Below are 22,030 nucleotides of genomic sequence, written 5' to 3' on the forward strand. Positions count from 1 at the left end.
TGACCGCCGTTGCGTGCTAGCTGATATGGCGCGACAGAGTCTGGGAGCTGATCGCTGCCCGACTGCCACATCTATGAATAAAGCTGTGTGCACCACCCACTGTGGAATTGGCATTGTGTCAGACCCGATTAGGTGACGAGTGGAGTGTGCTGGGTGGGGTGAGGAGTCGGGTGAGGAGTTGGGGGGGGGGGGGGGGGGGGGGGGGGGCTCCGTACATGCTCTCACCTGATGCCCTGACAGCGCTGTGTCCCGCTAAGAACTAAACCTCAGGCTCTGTCTTTCCTGCTTCCACTGCAGTGACAGAGAGTGAACAGGAGAGACAACTGTTCTCAGGGCATCACATCTGCACCTTTGTTAGAGGAGGTGCAACAAAGGCGTCCAAACAGGAAGCTGGAACTATACGCACAGCATCGCTACAGATCTGTGAGACGAAACCACACAGAGCACATCAGCTCTGTCACAGTAAAGATCCAACGTTTTTAAATTTGTTGTAACAAGAGAAGACACCAAATTAAGACACTAAATTTAATTTGAGAATTTAATTGTCTCTCTTTAGACGTCTCCACAATGGATCATCTGGATGGAGGATGCCTCCTCCTCTCCTGTCACTACTTCCATGAAAATCCTCTGAGGGCTTCCTCTTTTCCTCCTGCCTGGCAGCTCCATCTTCATCATCCTTTATCCATAAGTCCCCTGTCCCTCCTCTGCACATGTCCAAACCATCTCAGCTCACCTCTCTTACTTTGTCTCCAAACTGCCCAACCTGAGCTGTCCTTCTGATAGACTCATTTCTAATTTTGTCCATTCTAGTCACGCCTATGAAAACCATAACATCTTCAGCTTACGTCCAATCTTAACATCTCACTACTATTTCGTTAACCACCCCTTTTGGTGCCATCCTTCTGTCACAAATCACCTGACACTCATCTCCCACCCACTCCACCCTGTCTGCTCTCTCTTCTTCACCTCTCTTATGCACCATCCTTTGCTTTGGATGGCTGACTACAGGTATTTAAACTCATCTAGCTTCACTTTCTCTACTTTTTGAGTCTTCACCCTCTCATTTACACACGTGCATTCTGCCTTGCTTCCACTGACCTTCATCCTCTTCTCTCAAGAGCATACCTCCGCCTCTCCAGTCTCTCTTCTAGTCGCTCCCTGCTACTCACAGTGCTCACGGTTTCAGATCACAGTCTCATCTGCAAAGACCTAAACACTCAGTTTCATACGGTTCATTTCATGAGAGAGTGGCTATTCCTAATATGGCCACCACAGGTAAGCAGCTCTACCTGCTGTTTAAACCATTTGTTTGAGAGGCAGCCAACCAAAAGCAAGGTGGCTTAAAGGGAGTGGAGTTAAAAGAGGGCTTAGATCCACCACGCCCCAGTACTTTTATATGGCACTTTTTATACTGCTCACACAGACTCACACACTGACGGAAGGGTTGGGAGGTCATTGAGTATCTTGGAGTGGAGGAATTGGGGATGTTCCATTTGTGATGAGCTTCCAACTGGTGAACCCACTTCAACTCCACAGATGTCCCAATAAACAGTATTTATAGTGGAGAATTAATAGCAACATGGCTTCTCCTAAATACTGAATCTCATGAAACGAGAGATGACTTAGAATATGACCATAACAAGCCAAAAGGGAAACGTGGTTGAGTATACAAGGCTGTAAAATGTTCCCATCAGTAACCCACCTGCAAGTCTACAGAAGGCCAAGCAAACACGGCTCATCAGGCTCTACAAATACACAAAACTGTACTTTCCTCTCTCTAAAAACAACAAACACACAGCAGCTACAGTACCATTACAGTTTAGATTTCTTTACCCAAAAGTGAGCATCATTCAAATGTCAGTTCAACTTTTGAGGAATCGTGAGTTGTATCTTCATATTTAGGTCACTCCTTTTTTTTCTTCTTGTTTTGCATAGTCCAAAAGGAGTGTGTGAACACAATGAGACCAAGAGCCGCTGCATAAACAGCACAAGCCACTGAGCTGAAAGCGATAACCAGAAGGGGGGAAAAGTACAAGCAGTGTAAAAAGAGCCCGATGGAAAGGAACACTAATCCGTGTCTCCATCAGCTGCGCGTTTCTTCTCATCTACTTCCTGTAAAAGCAGCATTGCACCTTAAACCAAGCACAATTGTCTTGCCTTTAACAATAGCCGAACACTTCCTGCGCGATCAGCACAAACTGAAGAAAGACATAATCACTCACAGACACATTTATCCACAGATTAAATGATGATGGACTTCACAATGCAGAAATACTCTTTAGTGTCAATGGAGCTGCAGCTTTAAGTCAGAGCCGCTTTAGTCAGCTCACAAAAATGTGACACCCTGGCTTTTTGTCTCTCGCAGTCACAGCTGTATTATTTGAAATGGACATTGAGCCTTTGGAAGGGAATTGGCTTATTAAAATAATAGTAATAATAACCACAACAACAGCAAATGGACCACTGCATTAGTGAAGGTTCACGAGTGGATTGAATTTTCTTATTGGATTGGAAATGTCTAAAAATATGCATTTGTTGCCGCAACACTAAACGAGTGATTACAGCAGCTTAGGCGACTCTGTTTCACCAGAACAATGAAAGGATTGCTGGATCAGTCACACTATCCTTTCAGAGTGTGTGTGTGCGCGCGCGCGTGTGTGTGTGTGTGAGGGGACTTCTGCACGTCGTGTGTTTAGAAGCGAACGTGCAGGTTAAATGCTGTGTATTAACAGCTCTCACTTTATAGTGGATGGTATTGACTGTATCAGAGTGACACAATATAAAACCTATGAAAGCCCCTTTCATTTATAAAACTGACCAGGGTGCACTTAGAGCCGGATGAGATGCCACTGTCTCTCTCCGACTCCAAATGAAGGCAATAAAAACATCACCTGTGGTGAAAGTTTGCTTTGTCATTTCTCCAACCGATCGCATGTTCGTAGCTTTATGTAATCCAAATGATGAATATGCAGCCTGCGATGTAAAACAGGTTACGAGTAATCTGTAACGCATTACACTTTGAGAGGAGACATCGCGGCGCTGCAAATTAAGCTCAAGGCCACCTTCTGAGGAGGCGCAGATAAAGTATACATTCTCTCCAAACAAAATAGGTCATGCTGTTTCAGCTCCAATTAAACAGAGAGGGAAAAAAATAACAGTCAACTGTAGAGCAGCTGTGTACAGAGCAGCCGACGATAATTAAAAATTAACCAATTCCATAATTGACTTTTTCCACAGCCATTCAAACCTTTGCTGAGAAGTGAATTCACATAAAGGGATGAATTTGAGAGTGTTTGCAGACATGTAATGTATGTAGAGGGGCCTTTCAATGTTTGTAAGATGTGCGTGTGTAAAAACTAGGTCATCTGTTTGGAACTGACACATCCCCCTGCAAACAGATATTTGAAAATCTGAGCGTGCAGAGAGGGGTGCCACGAGCAATCTAAAAAAACAAAAAAACAAAAACCCAACAACAACAACAAATGACTGCACAAATTGTTGGGACGGAGATAAAACTTATTTGGCGTCTCTTTGTATACAATTACCATCCTGCGACCGGAGCAAACACGATATTAAAGAGGATGCAGGTTTCCCTGGTTTTGGGTGCGAGCTCCAAGTATTTTCCTGCAGTTTCCTCATGTGGTAGCCTAGATCCATATTTAAACACATGTGGTGGACATAATGAAGATTCATACAGGTTATCCTTTCAAATCGATGTATCGGGAACCTGCACTTCCCTTTTGTAATACACAGTGGTGCCGATCTCCTGTGTAATTTTACCTTTCAGGCAAAACCATGATATATCCTTCCCATTTCCACCTAAACAACTGCGTGGTTTATCTGAATGACACCCTGAGAGATATCTCCTGACCAAACGCTACCGCTGAAACGCTGCGGCCAAGATCACACAAAGGCCAATCCGCTCGGGGACACTTCCCCGATGTGGGGGGAAAAAAAATGATTCGAAAGTGTACACGTTTCACTGACTCTGATTCAAGGGCGGATAAAAGACTTCTATTGTGGTCGGAGAAGGATGTGAGGAGGGAAGAGAGGACACCAAAAACTGAGAAAACTTGGTGTGCAGAAAGGTGTTGAGGAGATCATGTCCAGGAGGATCCAGCAGGGGCCACTGTTCATGCAGGTGGTTTTGGCCACATCCTTTGTAACTGAACCAAAAAGAGCCTTTTCTTTACTGTGTGATCAATACATTAACACAGCCAAGCAGTGTCAGACAGTCCATCAGTTCTTCCCCATTGAATGAAGTGAGCTAATTAAAGCCATTCTTTACTAACTAATCTTGGACACAGAGGACTGAACACTCTTCACGCCAAATATTTTTTATTGTTTACATACAGGGACCGTCTGTCACTGGAGTCAATGCAAGAAAGCCATCCACTGTGCCAGTGTCAGCTCTGGTATAAAAAGGAATAAACAGTGTTTAGAAAGCCTACCGTACCTCTGCTACTCTTTCAGTGCACACAGGGGCTGTGGTGATGAAAAGCTGGAACCACCAATCAAACACAATCTACATGGACATTATTGTACAGCACTGTCTGGAGTTTAACACAATATTAAAACAGATGGATGTGGAATTTACAGGGCTTCAGACTTAGCTTCACTAGCATTATTGCAGCTACCAGCTTTGTCATGTGGTTGCACCGTCACATGACTTGGTCTTTTTTTTTTTGCGATTTGCACACCGCAATTTTGCACGTGCCCAACAGCGACTTGATATTTGAAAATAAACAGAAAGTTTCTCAGCCATGAGCAGTGGCTGAGCAAATGGGTCATCAAATTAAGAAATAAAAAATATCATCTAGTAAGATGAATGCATAACAGCAGAATGCTTAACCCCTGAAAAGTAGTAGAGTCTGCAACCAGTCATCGGGTTTCTAACTGTTGTTCAAAGAAACTACAAGATTTTACTGTTTGCAATGCAAGAATATAGCAGACTAATGGCATATTTACTAGAGAACTGAAAAACAAAGAGTGAAGTCTCAGTTTTCTGTGCTTTGGTAGCTGTTTTGTGGATGCGAGTCCCTTCCTGTTGCGTGAAAGGCTCAGTTTCAGACAGTTTTTTCTATTTTTAGTTATATATCATTTCAAGATGCACGGATATCCCTAATATGGTCATCTGTGGCAGAGAATCTCCAAACACCTACTGCTCAAACTTTCTGTTTGTATGAAGCAGCCAATCAGGAGAAAGTTGGCTTGAATGGAAGGGGAAGTGAGCTAAAAAAAACATTTCACACTTCAGAACGAGAAAGTCTTTTGTTAGAATGTCGTGGACCAAAAAAGGCAGCACTATGCTAGGGTGTTTTGGTGAGAGATAATGGAGGTCACGGAGGAAACTTGCGTAAACATAAAAAAAAAACAAGATGCAAAGTGAAACAGAAAAGCCAAACTCAGCACTCAGGGCTACACCAAGGCCCAGAACAAGACAGGGAAGGAATATTCTGAACTGTGAATCATGCAAAGCTTATACAGAGTATAAAATAGGCCCGGCCCTTAAACTTAGCTAATATGTGAAAAGTTTGGTGCCAAGATTTAAAAAAATAAATAAAAAAAATCACTGTGCATTTCTAAATGTATCATTGCAGAAATTATATTCAGCATTTCACTAATGATTCCACAGTCAGTCACAAAGGTAAGAGAAGACAGCAAATTAACATAATCGTTATAGTAATTAGTGTGTATTTAAATGTGCATCAAATAGTTGAAACACTGATTTCAATCTTGTGTTTTCATTGGCCTTCTTATGATTGATGTCTTAACATAATAATCATAATCTTCAATCACCTGACTCCTGAGCCGATACTGAGTTTTTCTCTCTTTTCTTCCTGTGCTTCTTAGTATTTCTGATTGCACCGTTGCAGTCTCCTGCTTACTGCCTTCTGTCTCCTCGTCCCTTCATTTCCTCCCTTGACATTTCAAAAGCCTCAGTTTTAAATATCTATCACGCACAGAGCACTACAGTAATGTGGCGCTGACACAGGTCATGAGCTCTGAAGATGCCTTTAAAAACAACTTAAAATCAAACTTTGAAAACACTGTAAAAACATCTTCAGGCCCACTTAGGGGTTCGCAACTTCCTACTCTCTGGTCTTTTCGCCTGACAGGGTAATATTTTCAATTAAGAAAGTCTTTCCACAGCCTTTTAGCTTCAGAACGAAGGGTGCGCTTGCTTTGGGAAGAGTGGGTGGTTTGTTGTTGATGGGGGGCTGTTTGAACTCTATTTTAGAACTTGAGAAGTGGGTAAATGCCACCAAAGCCCAACACGGTAACACACACACTACGCTTTAAAGCTGTGGTAAAATCTCAGTACTGCAGGATATGGCTGCACCTCTTCAATCCAGCCCAGCGGCGACAGCAGGTTGAAAACAAGAAAATAAACTGCTAAGACATTTTGGATTGCCGGAGCTCGCTGAACTGCAATGACAGGTATCGATCGGGCCAGTTATTTACCAGCCAAGCCGTTCGTCTGAGAGGGGGCATGACGAGAACACAGTGGCAAGGGCTATTATTTATGAGCAGTTATGTGACAAACACTTCTGATCTACGAGGGGTTACGACTGGCTGAGGGTAGCGGCCAATCAACAACTAACAAAAAAAGAACCTGAAAGCAACTACAACAATATTCAAGTGACACCAATGAGCTCATCTATAAAATGAGTATCATGAATCAAATAATCATTGGGAGGTTTTCTGGAACATTCAGGTTGCAGCTCTGTAAACAGAAGCTTTGTAAAAATCATCTTTATTCCATGTAAAGACTCAAAGCTGCACATCTCTTTATTGGAGTTGCCTGGAAATAAGAATCTGGTAGTTCATTGGAGTTCACACATACAACTGAATGGAGCTTTCCAGGAAAGAAAATACCCATGAAAAGCTGCATTACATAGATTTATAGATGTTCTTTTTGAAATTTATATATCTTTCATAACCCAACACTAGGCTTACAGTGGCCATATGCTCACTTATAGTTATAGCGATAATCTGCCAGGAAACTTTGTTGATTTAGTAATGCTATAAAATTGTGTTTAATCGCAAGAAACCCAGCTATTTAGCAATCAGATAGGGTCATAAATGACCCTATTATATTTTCTACAGGAATCCATTTTTAATGGTTTTATCTGTTGTAAATCAGAGTTTGTATATGTGGAATACTTCAGTGATCTTGCAAAGAAACACTTAAAATCAAGACTTCCTCTACAGTACTTCTCTAGGTTTGCAAGCCACTTGACTGTAAAACAACGTAGTGATTGGAATTTGATAATTAAGATACAATCAAAGCCTATGTCTTTCAAAAATGTGTACACATATTGCACATAACCCGCCATTGTCCTTGCCATACTGATGGACCATGTGGATCATGTAAGGAACTACTAACCAATTAGTAGATAGTAAATACTAAATAAAAGTCCATCCATCCATCCATCCATCTTCATCCGCTTTATCCGGGGCCGGGTCGCGGGGGCAGCAGCCTAAACAGAGAAGCCCAGACCTCCCTCTCCCCAGCCACCTCCTCCAGCTTATCCGGGGGAACACCAAGGCGTTCCTAGGCCAACTGAGAGATATAATCTCTCCAGCGTGTCCTGGGTCTGCCCCGGGGCCTCCTCCCGGTGGGACATGCCCGGAACACCAACCCCAGGAGGCATCCTTGTCAGATGCCCGAACCACCTCAGCTGGCTCCTTTCGAAGTGGAGGAGCAGCGGCTCTACTCTGAGCCACTCCCGGATGGCCGAACTTCTCACCCTATCTCTAAGGGAGAGGCCAGCCGCCCTTCGGAGGAAGCTCATTTCCGCCGCTTGTATACCCTTATGAAGAAAACAGAGGGAACAGTTTACCCTGCCCGGGATAGTGTTACCGGGGCCCCACCCTGGAACCAGGCCCGGGGAGGGTGCCCGAGGGCGAGCGTCTGGTGGCCGGGCCTTAGTCCATGGGGCCCGGCTGGGCACAGCCCGAAAAGGGGACATGGGCCCATCCTCCCGCAGGCCCACCACCCGCAGGAGGTGCCATAGGGATTGGGTGCATTGTGTCCCGGGCGGCGGCCAGGAGCGGAGGCCCTGGCGGACTGATCCCCGGCTGCCAAGACTGGCAATCGGGACTAAATAAAAGTATTGTTTTAAATCTTTAGCGACCTGTTATGATTATAAGTTCTCCTTATAATTGTTATCAAGGAGTAGCTGTGGTTAAAAACTCTCAGGATGTTCCTTTTTACTTTCCAGCAGGTGGTTTTGTATACCTTCGGACAGCTGTAGTTTTAGGGCACAATTAAAAGTCTTTACTACTTTGTCATTATTTTATTTATTAGTCATCTGTAAAGGCATTCCAATTTAAAACAAAAGTCAGAACTCCCATACTTCAGCAGCTACTCTGATTTTGAAGAGCTGTGGTAGTAAAACATCACTTAGGTAATCAGTTTTCAATATTGTCTCATGCATTTATTCATAGCGCAGCATCTCTATTAACCTTAATTGGCCCAGTTCCTCTGTGTTGTTACACACCTGTTTTAAACCTAGAAGCATTAACTGAGAGGAAGCTTTCGAATGTGTTGGCAAGAAAGTGAACCATAAGGAGATCCGCCATAAATCGTTGACCTCGGGTCAGATCCACCGGACTGACCTTTAGTCTGCGAAGCATTCGGTAACAAAATCCTGAGTGGACCACCGCTGCACACTGTGCCAGCAACACGTCGGAGGCACAGCAGTAATTACATACAGTAGCTTGTACCTCTGCAATGCTACGGGGAATACAGCTGATCCTTGTCGCATGATCTGACCTGCATTAGCGGTGTAATGACTTCTGATGATATGACAGACAAGAATGTGTGCTGCATAGTTACAAGGCACAAGTCAGTCAACCGATACGAGGCCAAAGATTTAATATTCCAAACTGACATTAGCTTAAAGGGTGAGAGGATGTAAGTACCTCATGTGGCTTTTTTTCAGCAGTATGTGACAAAGTCCTGCACCACCTTCTATTTAAATGACTATAACAGTCTTTATTTTTAGATTTAGTTATTAAAATGAATTAGGCCTTACACTGCCTGTGAAAATGTTTATTGATATCAGTTTCGTTTCTCTTGCACTTTAAAGATTTATCTTACACACCCTTACATTTCCTCCCAGCAACTTATATTTTTTCAGAAAGCACCGAATACATTAAAAACTTTAAATTGATGAAATGTCAAGTGCATCCCTAGTCAATGCCTGTTGCAGCTCTTAGTTTATGTGTATATTTTAGTTATATTTACTGGTGTTTCCAAGGGCCTCCACCTCGACTGACCTGCTGCTGTGGTATTCTACACATGGAAGGAGGCACTTCTTAAAAGAGCTCACCACCAACCAATAAGCTCAAAGGTTGGAGCATATATAGAAGATGTGTCCATATTTACATGAATGACTAGAAAGGCAGCAAAATGCACAGATCATCATTTTTGCGAAAGGGAGCAGAGCAATGTGGAATTTCCTGTGAGCTGTGCAGTATTGGTGTGGTTACCAAAGACTGTATATAAAAGATGGCTGTAGCCATAGTGACATCCTCCACTGTTTGTGAAGGTTCACAGTTACTACGATTTACAAAGGTAGACGAATTGCTGACACGCTTCAATCAATCTGGGTCAGTCTGCTCCAAAGACTGCGTCTTGTCTGCGATGCATTTATGTCCCATGTTACTGTGGTTATATAAAAGCAAGTCCCTAAATCAGTACCTAAATCATTTTGTAGTACAGACCCATTTGTGCAGGAATCAACCAGTTTGGAACCATTTCAAAAGCAATGAGTTTACAAGTTGCAGATCACATGCCGCGGTGCCAAACCACTGTTTTCCCTATTGTGACGGTAGCACAAAGCACACCCTCCTTTATCCTGCTTGTTGACGTTAATAAAAACCACAGTGTTAAACATAGCAATCATTATGTTTTATACAGTAAGGCGTTAAGTGTTTAATGAGGTTATGAGTCAGTCAAAAAGTACAATGTTTATTTTGTTTTTCCTCGACTTCTGTACAATCCAACTTCTTTTTGCATCCAGATTCAGAAAGATAAGACACATTATGCCACTCTTGGACGCTGTAATCTTTAAGTAGCGGGATTTTCAGCACAATTTCAACTAACTGAATTCAACGAACTTCAAAAAAATCCTAAGAAAAAACAAATTAATGCTCATTTCTTCCTTTACTAACGGCAGACATCGGGGGTTTGGTTTGTTGAGATAAAATGCTGGTGGTGCCAATTCTCCATCCTCTGCCATTAAATCTCGTCAGCACAGATACATTTTAACTGAAACGTTGCCTCTGACAAAAAAGTAGAAAACATGATGGAAAGATGTTTTTTATGCACACAGAGATGCGATGTTTTCATCTGTCACAAGATTTCGTCTCGCCAGTGGATTTTAAGACAGCTCCGGTCTGTTCTTATTTTATGCGTTTCTACTCATTTAGCAATGCGTAAGAAACACATCAACGTGCCAGCAAAGGCAAATATGATGATTTCTAGCAAGTAAACATGAATCCAAGTTTATAATATTGAACTACTCTGCAAATTTCTATTAAAAGCACGGGCAAGTTCCCTGTTGTCTTGGTGCCGTGAACACGTAGCAGTAAGCACCATTAACTGCCGGACTAAAGCTCACAGATTATTAAAGAAAAGCAGCTTTTATGTGTAATCTTGCCTTTTTAAAACATGGGGAAAAAAAACAGTTGAAAGGGCAAAGCAGCTCACAGGTGTAATTGGAGTATTCATACTTAGATATGCGTGGGTGTGCTTTTTCAAAATCATAACTCATTTTGTTTTTAATTGTGCTGTCAAGACAATAAGACTGAGAAACTACATGGAAAATGTTCTAATTATACTTTCAGATTCATTACCTGCACAAACGCGCTCGGATTCACACATAAAGGCTTATTTTAGTGGCATCGTTCTTCTGAAAGCACCACTGTAAATTAATATAGCAGAAAAAAAACGTTTTTACAGAAATAGATGTGATTGTGTCCTTAAGTATCGTGGCGTTTGAATAGAAAACGCATAAATGTGTTGAGGTACAGAGCGAGAATTTAAGGCTGCTTTTTCTGATGTTAAGACTTTATGGTTAAGTAAAAATAGGCGGCAGCTTTAAGGAATTCTAAGGAGTATTTATTTCATTCCCATGTAGCCGGAGGGAGATTCTGTAGACTGAAGAAAAACACATAAAAATATGTGGATGAGCTTTCTATGTAAAGGCTCCATGAAGCTGTGAAGGAAATGAAAACAGACAAAAAGGACAGTAGATGTGTATATGTGACACGATCACTGACCTGATGTGAGAAAAATCCATGTTTTTAATGAGGCCAGCGCATAGATGCTAAGCACAAATTGTCAGTACAATAAGAAATATGGAGCCGTCTGCCTGCCAGTACATATTTGGTACAGAACACAGTGCAATTTGTTTCAAGGTGCATCTACATGCAGAGAAGATCACAGGGTTACAGATAACATGTCTTCATCTCATCCAAGCCTTTGGCTCTCGCTTTGTAGTTACACATGGTGGTAACCCTGCACCAGGCGCTGAATTCTCTCTGTAGCCGAGCTGGTAACCCGGCACTCAGTCTGCTGGCTTTTTTAAGATCTGCACATGGTTCTTAAATTTAGGGCAGCTAGGGTCATCTCCTGAAGAGACAGCATCGCATGTGATGTAAACAAGCAAGTGTTCACACATGCACAAATATAATTATCTCTACCATGCAAACCTACCTCTGAGAACTAAGGTCCTACACAACCAAAAAGCAACAACAAAGACGATTTACAGGTAAGCTACATGTAACCAGAGCTCATTTTTTCCAGCATAACAAGGAAAGTTCTTTAGTTAACTTTTTCATGGTAACAATCAGTTAGATGACAGATTACAGTCATCTGACATCAGAAAACAAAGAAGCACACGTGAAAGGTTTTCATTGTTTTTAAGGCTCAGACTCACTTCACAAACAAGGTCTTGGTCTGTTATCACTTCCTTTTTTGCTTGTAGCAGGAGCCAGCGACACCACCGCAAGCACACATCATCGGTTTTTTCACACATTTTCTAAAATGCCCCCCGATGACAGTACCCAGGTAAGGAAATTCCAAATAGTTCATTCTGGTTATCTATACGCAGCTTTTTCTGTGAGAGAAACGTTTCCATATATTAATGGGACTTCTTCAGTCTCATAAATGTGCCAACATTGTGTTTGCAAAAGGAGAAATAAGAAGCAGACTGAGAAGTCACTTGGATGAGTGATGTCCAGATGAACAGAATCAACTCTGCGGGACTTTTAAAATGCAGCACTGTGATGCGATATTTACATTTATCCTGCGATATGACATGTTGCTATATATCATATAATCTTCCATTGTGATTGTAAATGTACAGCCTGTGCAGCCAGCGATGCATTACTTAAATTCTGACTAAGTTCTCCCTCGAGAATGAGGTGCAGTGATAATGTTAAAGGACTCCAAGATCTCCCTCCAAAGAGAGGGAGGGGGAGGGGGGTAATTAACAAACAAAAGAGGAAGGCCCCTTTCAGGTTTCTCTCTTCACTTCAAAAATTCTGAAAACAAACAAGTCCAAGTTGTCATAACGGGACTTCCAGGGAGCAATTAGTTCCTAAAAATGATCCGTGCTGATGTCAGCACTTTCATTATTAACATTTCTCATAAAAGTTGGGGCATTATTCAGCACGGTTGAACAAAAAATGTGGGATCTAAAAACAACTTTTGACTTCTGGTCTTTTTTGAATGCTTTAAAGTTCTTTACTTTTTTATACTTCTTGTATCACTGACCTTATACGCTTACTGCCTTTTGTCTAAAGCTCGTGATGAATCCTCTTTATTCCACCTCAGACAGAAGCTGTTTTTTACTTTGCTCGATCTGCACAGTTTAAAATCATCAATCAATTAAAATCATTCTGCACTTTCCATTTTAATGACTGTTTGATTAGCCTTGAAAGTATTTTTTTCTTTATTAGCCACTCTCTTAAACACCGTAGTTATATTAAAATCAGGAATACTTACAAAATCCATGAGATAACGTAATGTCAAAAATGTCCTAATTAATGTTTCTATTGCAACTGAATTGCTTAACTTTTGATCGACTTTTACCTGGATCGGTTTAAAGGTTAAAAGCACAGTTTCGGGAGATGATTCGTACCCGATTACGCAGCTATAAAGGTTTCTCTTGACATGTCCTGATGGCGCCATATGCAAATGTTGTCGGGCAGGTCAAAAGTCAACGTGGCCAGAACTGGAAGGCAGAAATACGTCAAGCTCTTTAAACATGTTTGACAGTTGAAACCATCATTGACCTTCGAGGGGGCTTTAACTGGCTGCGGGGACTGAGCAGTGCAAAATAATCCTCTCCTGTCAAACGTCACTCAAGCTTAGCAAAAACACAGGGCATCATCCAGCTCAGCTTTGCTCCAACAACTGGAAAAACTGAGAGAATCGCGGAAAATGGTACATTAACCGGCAGCCATGAAATCTGTTTGAGATCAAACACTAGTGGATTTAGGTAATTAAGTGCTGCTGAAGTGTGTTGATGCGAGGAGCTCTCCTCACACCTTCACTTTACGGGTGAGTAAGGGTATGTTGGGAGATTGGGCGTAGGCAAGCTGAGGGTGACGTGGGGTGACGCCAGGGGCACAGCAGACGAGCTAATCACAACTAGTCTAGATCATAGAATTTCATCCAAGGATTTTCTCTTCGACTTCTGATGAAACTGACCTTCTATGAATACCCTCAATTATGCAAAATGATCTCTTTAATAAAGTCCTCAATCAAAGTCACAGACCCCCTACTGAGAAAGTCCCGGGTTGCATAAAATCACCATTAGCTCTCAGTGACTTCAGATGGCTTTTGATAATTATGACAAAAAATGTAAATAGTTCATTTTCTATGACTGGGCTTTGGGTTATTTACACAACAGATTAAAAGACTAACTTTAAGTCGATTTATGACTGTTTGTATAAGGTTATGAACATGTCACGACACTGGGTCAAGCAGAGAGATGATCATAAAGGCAAAGTTGACAGAGTCTGCTTTCATTCTAATCTGCCTTTTGTGATGTCCCTGCTCTGCTTTGGCATTAAAACGCTGCTATTCTGGACACAAGTGAGAAAACAAAATGATTAGATTAAAGGTTTGGATGCACATGTTTTAGAGGAGGTTCGGCTCAGATTTGATCACTCATTTACAGCTCATTCATGGATATGGAGCATTTACGTTTCCTGATGTGTTTCACAGCATCCAAATACAGCAGGAGGAGTGGGGGTGAGGGGTGGCTCACAGCCCATTATCCTGCTGCAGAATATCCTTGGGAAAGAAAGACAAATATATATATATACAGTGCACAAGCTATATCTGTAAAATTAGTGATTCGCTTTTATCTGAAATCAAAGAGATGCTCGCAAATGTAATAAACGCCACCTTTTGTTTTTTAATAATGCATCATACTGGGACCGCAGTGAGCTTTTCAAGCAAAATGTAGACTTTTGTTTTGAACAAATATAATTAGACTTATTTTTAAAATACTTGCTGCAATGCTGAATCTAATTTGTATTTAGTAAAGTACAGTCCTTGATGAGCTATTCCCAGAGGCTGGGAGGCCCAGTTTGTATTTTCAACCATCATAAAATCCTTGAATTAAAGAAAACTCAAGGGTCTTCCACTTTCCAGAGATTGTCGAAGGCTGGATATGTTGGGATTAGAATAGCTCGTCTCTGTGGCATAGATTCTATGGGACAACAGAGGGTTTTTATATAAAACAGAGGGTTTTTATTCTTTTCAGTCATAGTACTCAATTCTTTGCCTTGTGTTTTTTACTATATTGTGTGCTTGTTCCCTTTAAAATATTATTTATTAATTTCTGTTCATCCAGCCATTGCTTTCTATTTAAGCAAGCCAAGGTTGTGGGGGGCTAGAGCCAATTCTAGGTCTTGTTGGGTGAGAGTCTCTTGCACAGAGACAGACAGAGACACGTGCTCATAGGCTTCTGCATTAAAATGCCTGATTTCAGAGCATTAACAAACATTTAGATTCTGGTATAAAAATGTTTTTTTGGTCTCTCTGGATAGTGTCTCTGTTCATAACTCATCGGAATTGATGGTGATTGAGCAGATGGCTACCCGTTAGTCTTCACCTTAACTGGAGTCACTGAGCTGGACCTCTCCACTCTGTCTGGGCTGTTGGAACCTTTCAAAGCATTTTTAATGGAGCTTTCAAAATGTTTATTCTACTAACAGACAGTCAAGTCCACTTTTGGTCAATGAAATTCTAACCGTTTATTTTAATTTTACTCAATTTAATTAGCCCATATCTGTGTCTGTGCTTCACCTGGAAATTTTATGGATGCAAGCCAAACTAGAGTCAGACAATAACCTCGAAGATATGGCTACTTCTGGCTCAAAATAGGCAAATAAACAAATAAAACAACATGGTCATTGCCAAAAAACTAAAACTGAGACTTCAAAATGCTGACCCAGAAACCAGAAACTACATCCATACACTAAAATGGTAAATGGTCTGTATTTGTATAGCGCTTTACTTGACCCCAAAGCACTTTACACAACCAATCATCCACCCATTCACACACTGGTGATGGCAAGCTACAGTGTAGTCACAGCCGCCCTGGGGCGCACTGACAGAGGCGAGGCTGCCGGACACTGGCGCCACCGGGCCCTCTGACCACCACCAGTAGGCAACGGGTGAAGTGTCTTGCCCAAGGACACACCGACCAAGGCTGTCGGAGCCGGAACCTTCCGATTACAAGACAAACTCTCAACTCTTGAGCCACGATAGTCTACATTAGTAGACCGGGAGATATATTGGTGCAGATATCAATCTGCATTCCTACCCTCGCCTATGGCCACAAGCTTTGGGTCATGACTGAGAGAATGAGGTGTGGATACAATTGGCAGAAATGAATTTCCTCAGTCAGGGTGAAGAACTTAGTCATTCATGACAGTGGCTCAGAGTAGAACTACTAATACTCCACATTGAAAGGAGCCAGTTGAGACGTTTGGTGCATCTAAGCAGGACTCCTCCTGAGCACCTCCTAGGTGAGATGTTTTGGATATTTTCTGCTGGGAAGAGGGACAGAGCAGGCCCTGGAAACACTGGAAAGGTTACCTCAGTCAGCTGGCTTGGGAACACTCCCCACCTGTTGCCCCCCCTCAACAGGTGGGGAGTAGGTGGCCGGGGAGATCTGGGATTTGGACTGCTGCCCATGGATGGATGTTTGGACAGTTGGATGGCTGGAATCAACCCATTAAACACTGAACTCACGCAGTAAAACAAACTAACCAACTGAGGCAACGGTAGACAGACAACTCCTGTGTTTTGTGAGGTAAAACAGTGTTTTGGTCAGTCGAGTGTGGTGGAGTGTAACAACTTCCCTGTGGAAAAGACCTGTCTGAAGGCAGGTAAAGTGGTGAAAATGCTCCAAATAAAGCGTCCAAGTAAACCAACATTTATTTCTTGCCTACAGTCTTCTACTGCAAGTAACACGCTGACTATGGATTTGAACCTGGATCTGAAGGCCCCGCAAAACCAAATGATTTACCCAGTGAAAAGGTTTTCATCATAAACATCAGAAAGAAATATGTAGAATAGTTTTACTGAGTTTTCTGAAAAGCACAGCAGTTCTTGGCTGAGAAAACAACATTTTTTGCACTGAAATAAAACAGGTTAATCTAGAAAGTGATTGCACCATACCACAGGTTGGCTTAATAAAGGGTACAAAAATGTATATCACGTGTCATCATTCAGTCTAAAGATTCCCATGTTTGACTGTTTTTTAAAAGCTCTTAGCTTGAAGGACAGTCATACAATAGCTCTTAACAACATGCACATGTTTGGAAACTACATACTGACACATTCACATTCCAGCTGGGCACAAATAACTGGAAAAATAACTATTACATTGAAGTACAAGCTTAGGTTTACAAAACACAGCTGGTAGATACACTGTTGAAGTACAAGTTGTCTATTATGGTGTAAAGCCCAACAGGTTCAAGTTTAAATAACTTTATTCAGAGAATTTCAATGAAAGATTGGTTCATACTGCTTTGGCAAATAATGTTGCACAAATGTATGCATACCTTCCACACAAATAACAGTGATGTTTACAGTACGGAGATCTGCACTGTTGCACACCCACTATTTTTGCCTTTATTAAATTGTATAAATCATAACTGGAAAGCTACAATAGAGAGAGAATGAGACCAGGCTGTGTTTTTCAGACTCTTGCTGTCTAGCTGTGACCTGCAAGGCTCAGTGGATGTGGGTGAACAATTTCTAAAGGTTCTGTCAGTGAGCTGCTGACCCAAGCAAAGCAGTTTAAATACCTGTGGGTCATTTTCGTGACAATAAAATGGGGGAGGACTTCAACGGGAGGAATGAATGATGAGGTGATCTAAGAGATAACCAGAGCTCTTGATTTATCTTTTGATTTTGCAACTTTAAACCATTGGCACCTGGTGACTCAAAGAGCACAATTTCTCATTTAAGTGACTGAAATCTTTTCTTCCCATTTTTGATATATCTTTAGAGGCTCACAGAGGTTTCAAGAGGAGCAACTATGCATTTGACAAATGCAAACTGAGGTGGTTCAAGCATCCAGTAAGGACACCTCCAAGTCAGGGACTCCAGGGACATCTAACCCTAACGCTGCAGCAAGGTTATTATCGTTAACGAAAACTAACAAAATAACGAAAACTAGAAGTGAAAAAACATTTTCGTTAACGGAAATAAAAATAAAAACAAAAAAAGGAAAACTAACTAAAACTGTAATGAGTGTTCACAAAACTAACTAAAATTAACTGAATTTATAGCAAAATGTGTTTAGTTTTCATTGATGTGTGCGTGTCATACAATAGTCAAGGGTGAAAATGAAGTTTAGTTTAAAGATTTTTTTCTTGCTGTGTCTCATTATGCCAGCAGGTGGCAAGTACGTTAGTCGAGTCGTCTGTGTTGCTGCTCCATCCACGCGCAGAATCATGTCAGGAAAAGTCGGAAGAAAGCGCCAGAGTCCAATTTGGGATTACTTTGAATATGACTGTGTTTTGGATAAAGCAAGTGTCTTGTAGTGGAAACAGTGTAGTGAAAAGACAAATTATGAGGGACATTTCTAAAGGGAAAAAAAATCCCACAAACCTTAAAGTGCACTTGAAAAGCTCACACAAGAAGGTTAACCTAGCTTACCTTGAGAAGGTAAGGGAGCACACTCAACCCTCATCCCCAGAAAACAGAAGCTAACCCCAGGCAAGGCAGCGTGATGCATCCCGAGACAACAGGACTGGGATATCTACACAACTGTGTGAGTCAATTACCTTCAAAAAGTTTATCAATTCACTTGAACCAAAATTACAAACACCCGGTGCTGCAAGAGTTAATAGTCTCATTGGGGCCAAGATATACATTTTATAGTTGCCTGGTATCAATGGTTGTTCATCTGCCTTTATTTATTTATTTAAAGAACCCATAGGTGGGAATGTGAGTTGTCTGTCTCTGCATGTTAGCCCTGCGACAGACAGGCGACCTGTCCAGGGTGCAGGGTATGGAAGCTGGAATAGCAACATACCCAAGGATAAGCAGAAGAGAATGACTGATATGATGAAACTGTTAAAACTTGTTACACTTAATTATTGCAAACACAACTAAAACTATAACTGAAACTAATCAAAACTAAACTGAAACTAAGGATTTTTTAAAAAATAAAAACTAAACTAAACTAGCAAACAATTGGTAAAAACTAATTAAAACTGATATAAAATTGAAAATCTGAAGTCAAAACTAAATAAAAATAAAAACTAATGAAAATTGCAAAACTATTAAAACCCTGCGCTGCAGGACAAACCTAGAACACATTGGAGGGATTAAACGTCCCAGCTGAGCGTAAAAATGCGTAAAGAATTCTCAAAGGACAGCTCGGCAACTCTACTTATTAAACAGGAAGTGAAACTCTTTAGAATGAGAATTGCTTTTGTGTTTTGTGTGTTGGCATATTTTTATGGCAGAAACTGGAACTCCCAGATAAAACCCACAGAAACAAGTGGCGGGGGGGTGCCTCCTGCCTATCTTCAAATCCAGGACCTTCTGGCTGTGAGGAAAAGAGCTAACCGCTAAAACACTGTGCTGCCACAGTGGTTAACCTAAAGCTATCAACTTAGATGCATAAAGTGTCCGAAAATATTAGACCAGTTGTTGTCAATAACAAGATTAAAGCCTTTTCAAACTACCACATCCAAGAATATGAACAACGACTGCATGATGATGATGGCGTTCTTACCTTTGGTGGAATCGTTGGACTAGAAGTGTATGGAGCCAAGCTGGGTGGCACATCTGTAATGTAGGTCTTCTTGGGGCCTGGAGGCTGGCATCCTTGGGCTGGGACTGCCTGAGGTCTTCTAGAGTTTATTCCACTTACTTGTGGCGCACCTGGATGCTGCTGTTCTTGATATGGCCCCGGTGCCATTGGGGAGAAGCCAGGCTGTGGCGGGCCATAAGCAAAGTCAGGACCTTTGGGCTGAGCGGGCATGTACTGCACCTGCGCGGGGCTGCGAATGGGCTGCTGGCCAAAATTGTGCCCACCAGGGGCTGGATGCTGGGGTCCAGGCTGAGCCGACCTCACTTGGACATTGAAGGTGGGCTGGCTTGGGGTTGATGCTGTAGCATAGGAGGCCGGAACCGGCTGAGGAGCCATGTGGGTTGGAGTCTTGGCCATAGGACTTAAAGGAGAAGGTGATGTAGATGAGACTCCCCCAGGAGTTTGAGGTTTGGGCGTAGACTTCTTGGTGGCAGTCAGTGGAGGCTGGGTTGGGATGACCATACGCTTGTAACCTGTCACGGGAGCGTTCGGGGTGGAGCCTGCTGAAGGTGCCATGGATCCAGAATTCTGAAAAGAGAAAGAGAATTTCGGTACTGCTCAGGGACATTTTAAAAGACACATATTATACATAAAGAAACATCAACATTACATGCTAATATTAAGATGTCAAATCTCTCATGTTTTCCATCCTAGGTTGATACCACACCACGTTTTGAAAATTTGCGTAGCATAGCAATTTTCTAAAACTGCCCATCTCACAGTTACATTAAGACAAATGATAACCAGACTTCAGCACCATACATATATCCAAAATATTTAAGAGAAATCCTCTGAAAAAAATATTTCAGTTCTGACTTCTTGCTACATGCAAACAGAAGACTGCCATGTCCACAGCTGGGGTGCTAGCATGACTAAAAACGATGCTAACTGAAAGTAAAATGAACTAAAAGCACTGAAATGAAATCCTGCTCAGTGCCAAAATTATACAACAGATGTATTCTACAGCATTTCACTGACAGCGTAGTTTACGCTCAATAAGTATCCACCCTGCTTCCCGAAAGTCAATTATACGGCTACCTCGACAGCAGAGGCTCTACACTGTCCATGACCACCCATAATCTATGGCTAATAAAGCAGGCGGGGTGGAGATAAATTGTTTGGCAGAGGACGTCGTGACAGCAGATTGGCAAAGGCAAATGACACTTGTGCTGACTCCAGCTGCTTGGACGGGAAAGATTTTAAATCACAGAGATTTGTGGCGCTGGCGTTCCTGGGAAGAGATGCCTGTAAAGCAGCAACACAACCCGGAGCTGAGATTCTCTCCACATGAACGACTGTGGCATTTTGATCCGATGTCCAAAGGCTACGTCTCATTTACAAGCCAAACTAGAAGGAAATATAGCAGCTAATAACAGGCAGAATAACAACACTTCATTCATATGTCAGAGGCTTCTGCCCCGAGTGTCTCTCATGTAAGTAATAATTGTTTTTCACCACGACTACATATCGGTGTCCAGACATTCAGCCAGTCTAAAAGGGTCTATCATTAACCTTGAATGGCCTTATTAGGTTAATGCCTGAAGCCAAAAATCAGAGTCAATTACTAAATTTGCAGCACTAAGGGAACAAAAATGAACACTTGTAGTCTTTAGACCCTTTGCAACCCGGTTTGATGAGATGTCTTCTAAAATGGGGCAGAGCAACAACTCCAATCGATTTCCCTTCAAAGTTGATCAAGCCGGCTGCACAGAAATGTCACACGCCATTTTCCCCACACTGCTACACTTATGTAGCAATTCTATCAGTGAAACGTATACAGTATCATGCTCCTTATGATGTCCACAGATAAAAAAGAATTCCAAGTTTTGGTAAAAGCATCAACTTGTCTAAATCCCATCTAATCTAAGTCAGAGGGGAGCCCCTAAGGAACCATTAAAGGATCCAGAAAATATTTCCTGCTCGCACTAGGATATCTGTCTCAGAGCTGATGTTTATTTAAAAAGTGAGTCTGAGTATGTATGGAAGCATCTTCCCTATGCCCTTTAGGAAGTGAAATTACTTCATTTAAATGTTTCATGGGTTTTAAATACTCTAGATTATTCATTTATCTTTAAGGCCTTAGAACCTACAGTAACATTCAGCTTTGCCGGGCAAAGGAAATGCAAATTGGCCCCCTCAAAATAATTACACTGTCATGGTACATTTTCCACAATTACATTAAGAGAATGGATTCACTCTTTTCTGAGGGTGATGAAACTGCTCAATGCACCAAATCAGAAAGAAAAGTCTGTGCAGGGTAAAAGATTTTCATATCGACTAAACTCTTTTTATGTCTTTGACCTGCCAACCTTAACGAGGCAGTCGGAGGCACTATCAGTGCATCGAAGGGAAGCGATTGACAGGCAGGATCTGAGACTCTTTGTATTGATAATACTGAATGTTATTAGCTGGTAACATTTATAAAGAGTATTTATTTTGAGCAAAAATGGGTAAAACTGCAGAACACTGACTCAATTAGAAGAGCACAGTCTCGTGTAGGCTTGCTTTACAATTAAAAGCCGCTCATTAAGCCATAATTATCACCACCTCTGCCTTATGCTGTTGGGCCTTCGTGTCCCATCAAAACAGTTTCGATCCACCATCCTGGTGTCCTATATGGCCTGTGAAGTTTCCCAGGAGTCTCAGGAAACCAGACA

The 22,030-nt window shown here is 41.8% G+C and overlaps 1 protein-coding gene and 1 long non-coding RNA gene across 7 annotated transcripts in view; both read right to left on the reverse strand.

Moving 5' to 3' along the window:
- Nucleotides 1–22,030, reverse strand: part of lpp (LIM domain containing preferred translocation partner in lipoma) — a 207,297-nt gene that overhangs the window by 61,163 nt on the left and 124,104 nt on the right. For all 6 annotated transcript variants that reach the window (XM_085152077.1, XM_085152074.1, XM_085152079.1 and 3 more), the window contains one exon: nucleotides 19,296–19,901. In XM_085152077.1, the coding sequence (XP_085008203.1) occupies nucleotides 19,296–19,901 (606 nt within the window). The remainder of the gene's footprint in view (nucleotides 1–19,295; nucleotides 19,902–22,030) is intronic.
- On the reverse strand, nucleotides 4,692–19,289 carry LOC146491194 (uncharacterized). Its single transcript, XR_014872484.1, has 2 exons — nucleotides 18,845–19,289; nucleotides 4,692–17,668 (listed from the first exon to the last, which is right to left on the reverse strand). It is a non-coding gene; the product is annotated as an uncharacterized LOC146491194 (long non-coding RNA).

Source organism: Neolamprologus multifasciatus, chromosome 23, assembly GCF_963576455.1.
Source record: "Neolamprologus multifasciatus chromosome 23, fNeoMul1.2, whole genome shotgun sequence".
Lineage (NCBI taxonomy): Eukaryota > Metazoa > Chordata > Actinopteri > Cichliformes > Cichlidae > Neolamprologus > Neolamprologus multifasciatus.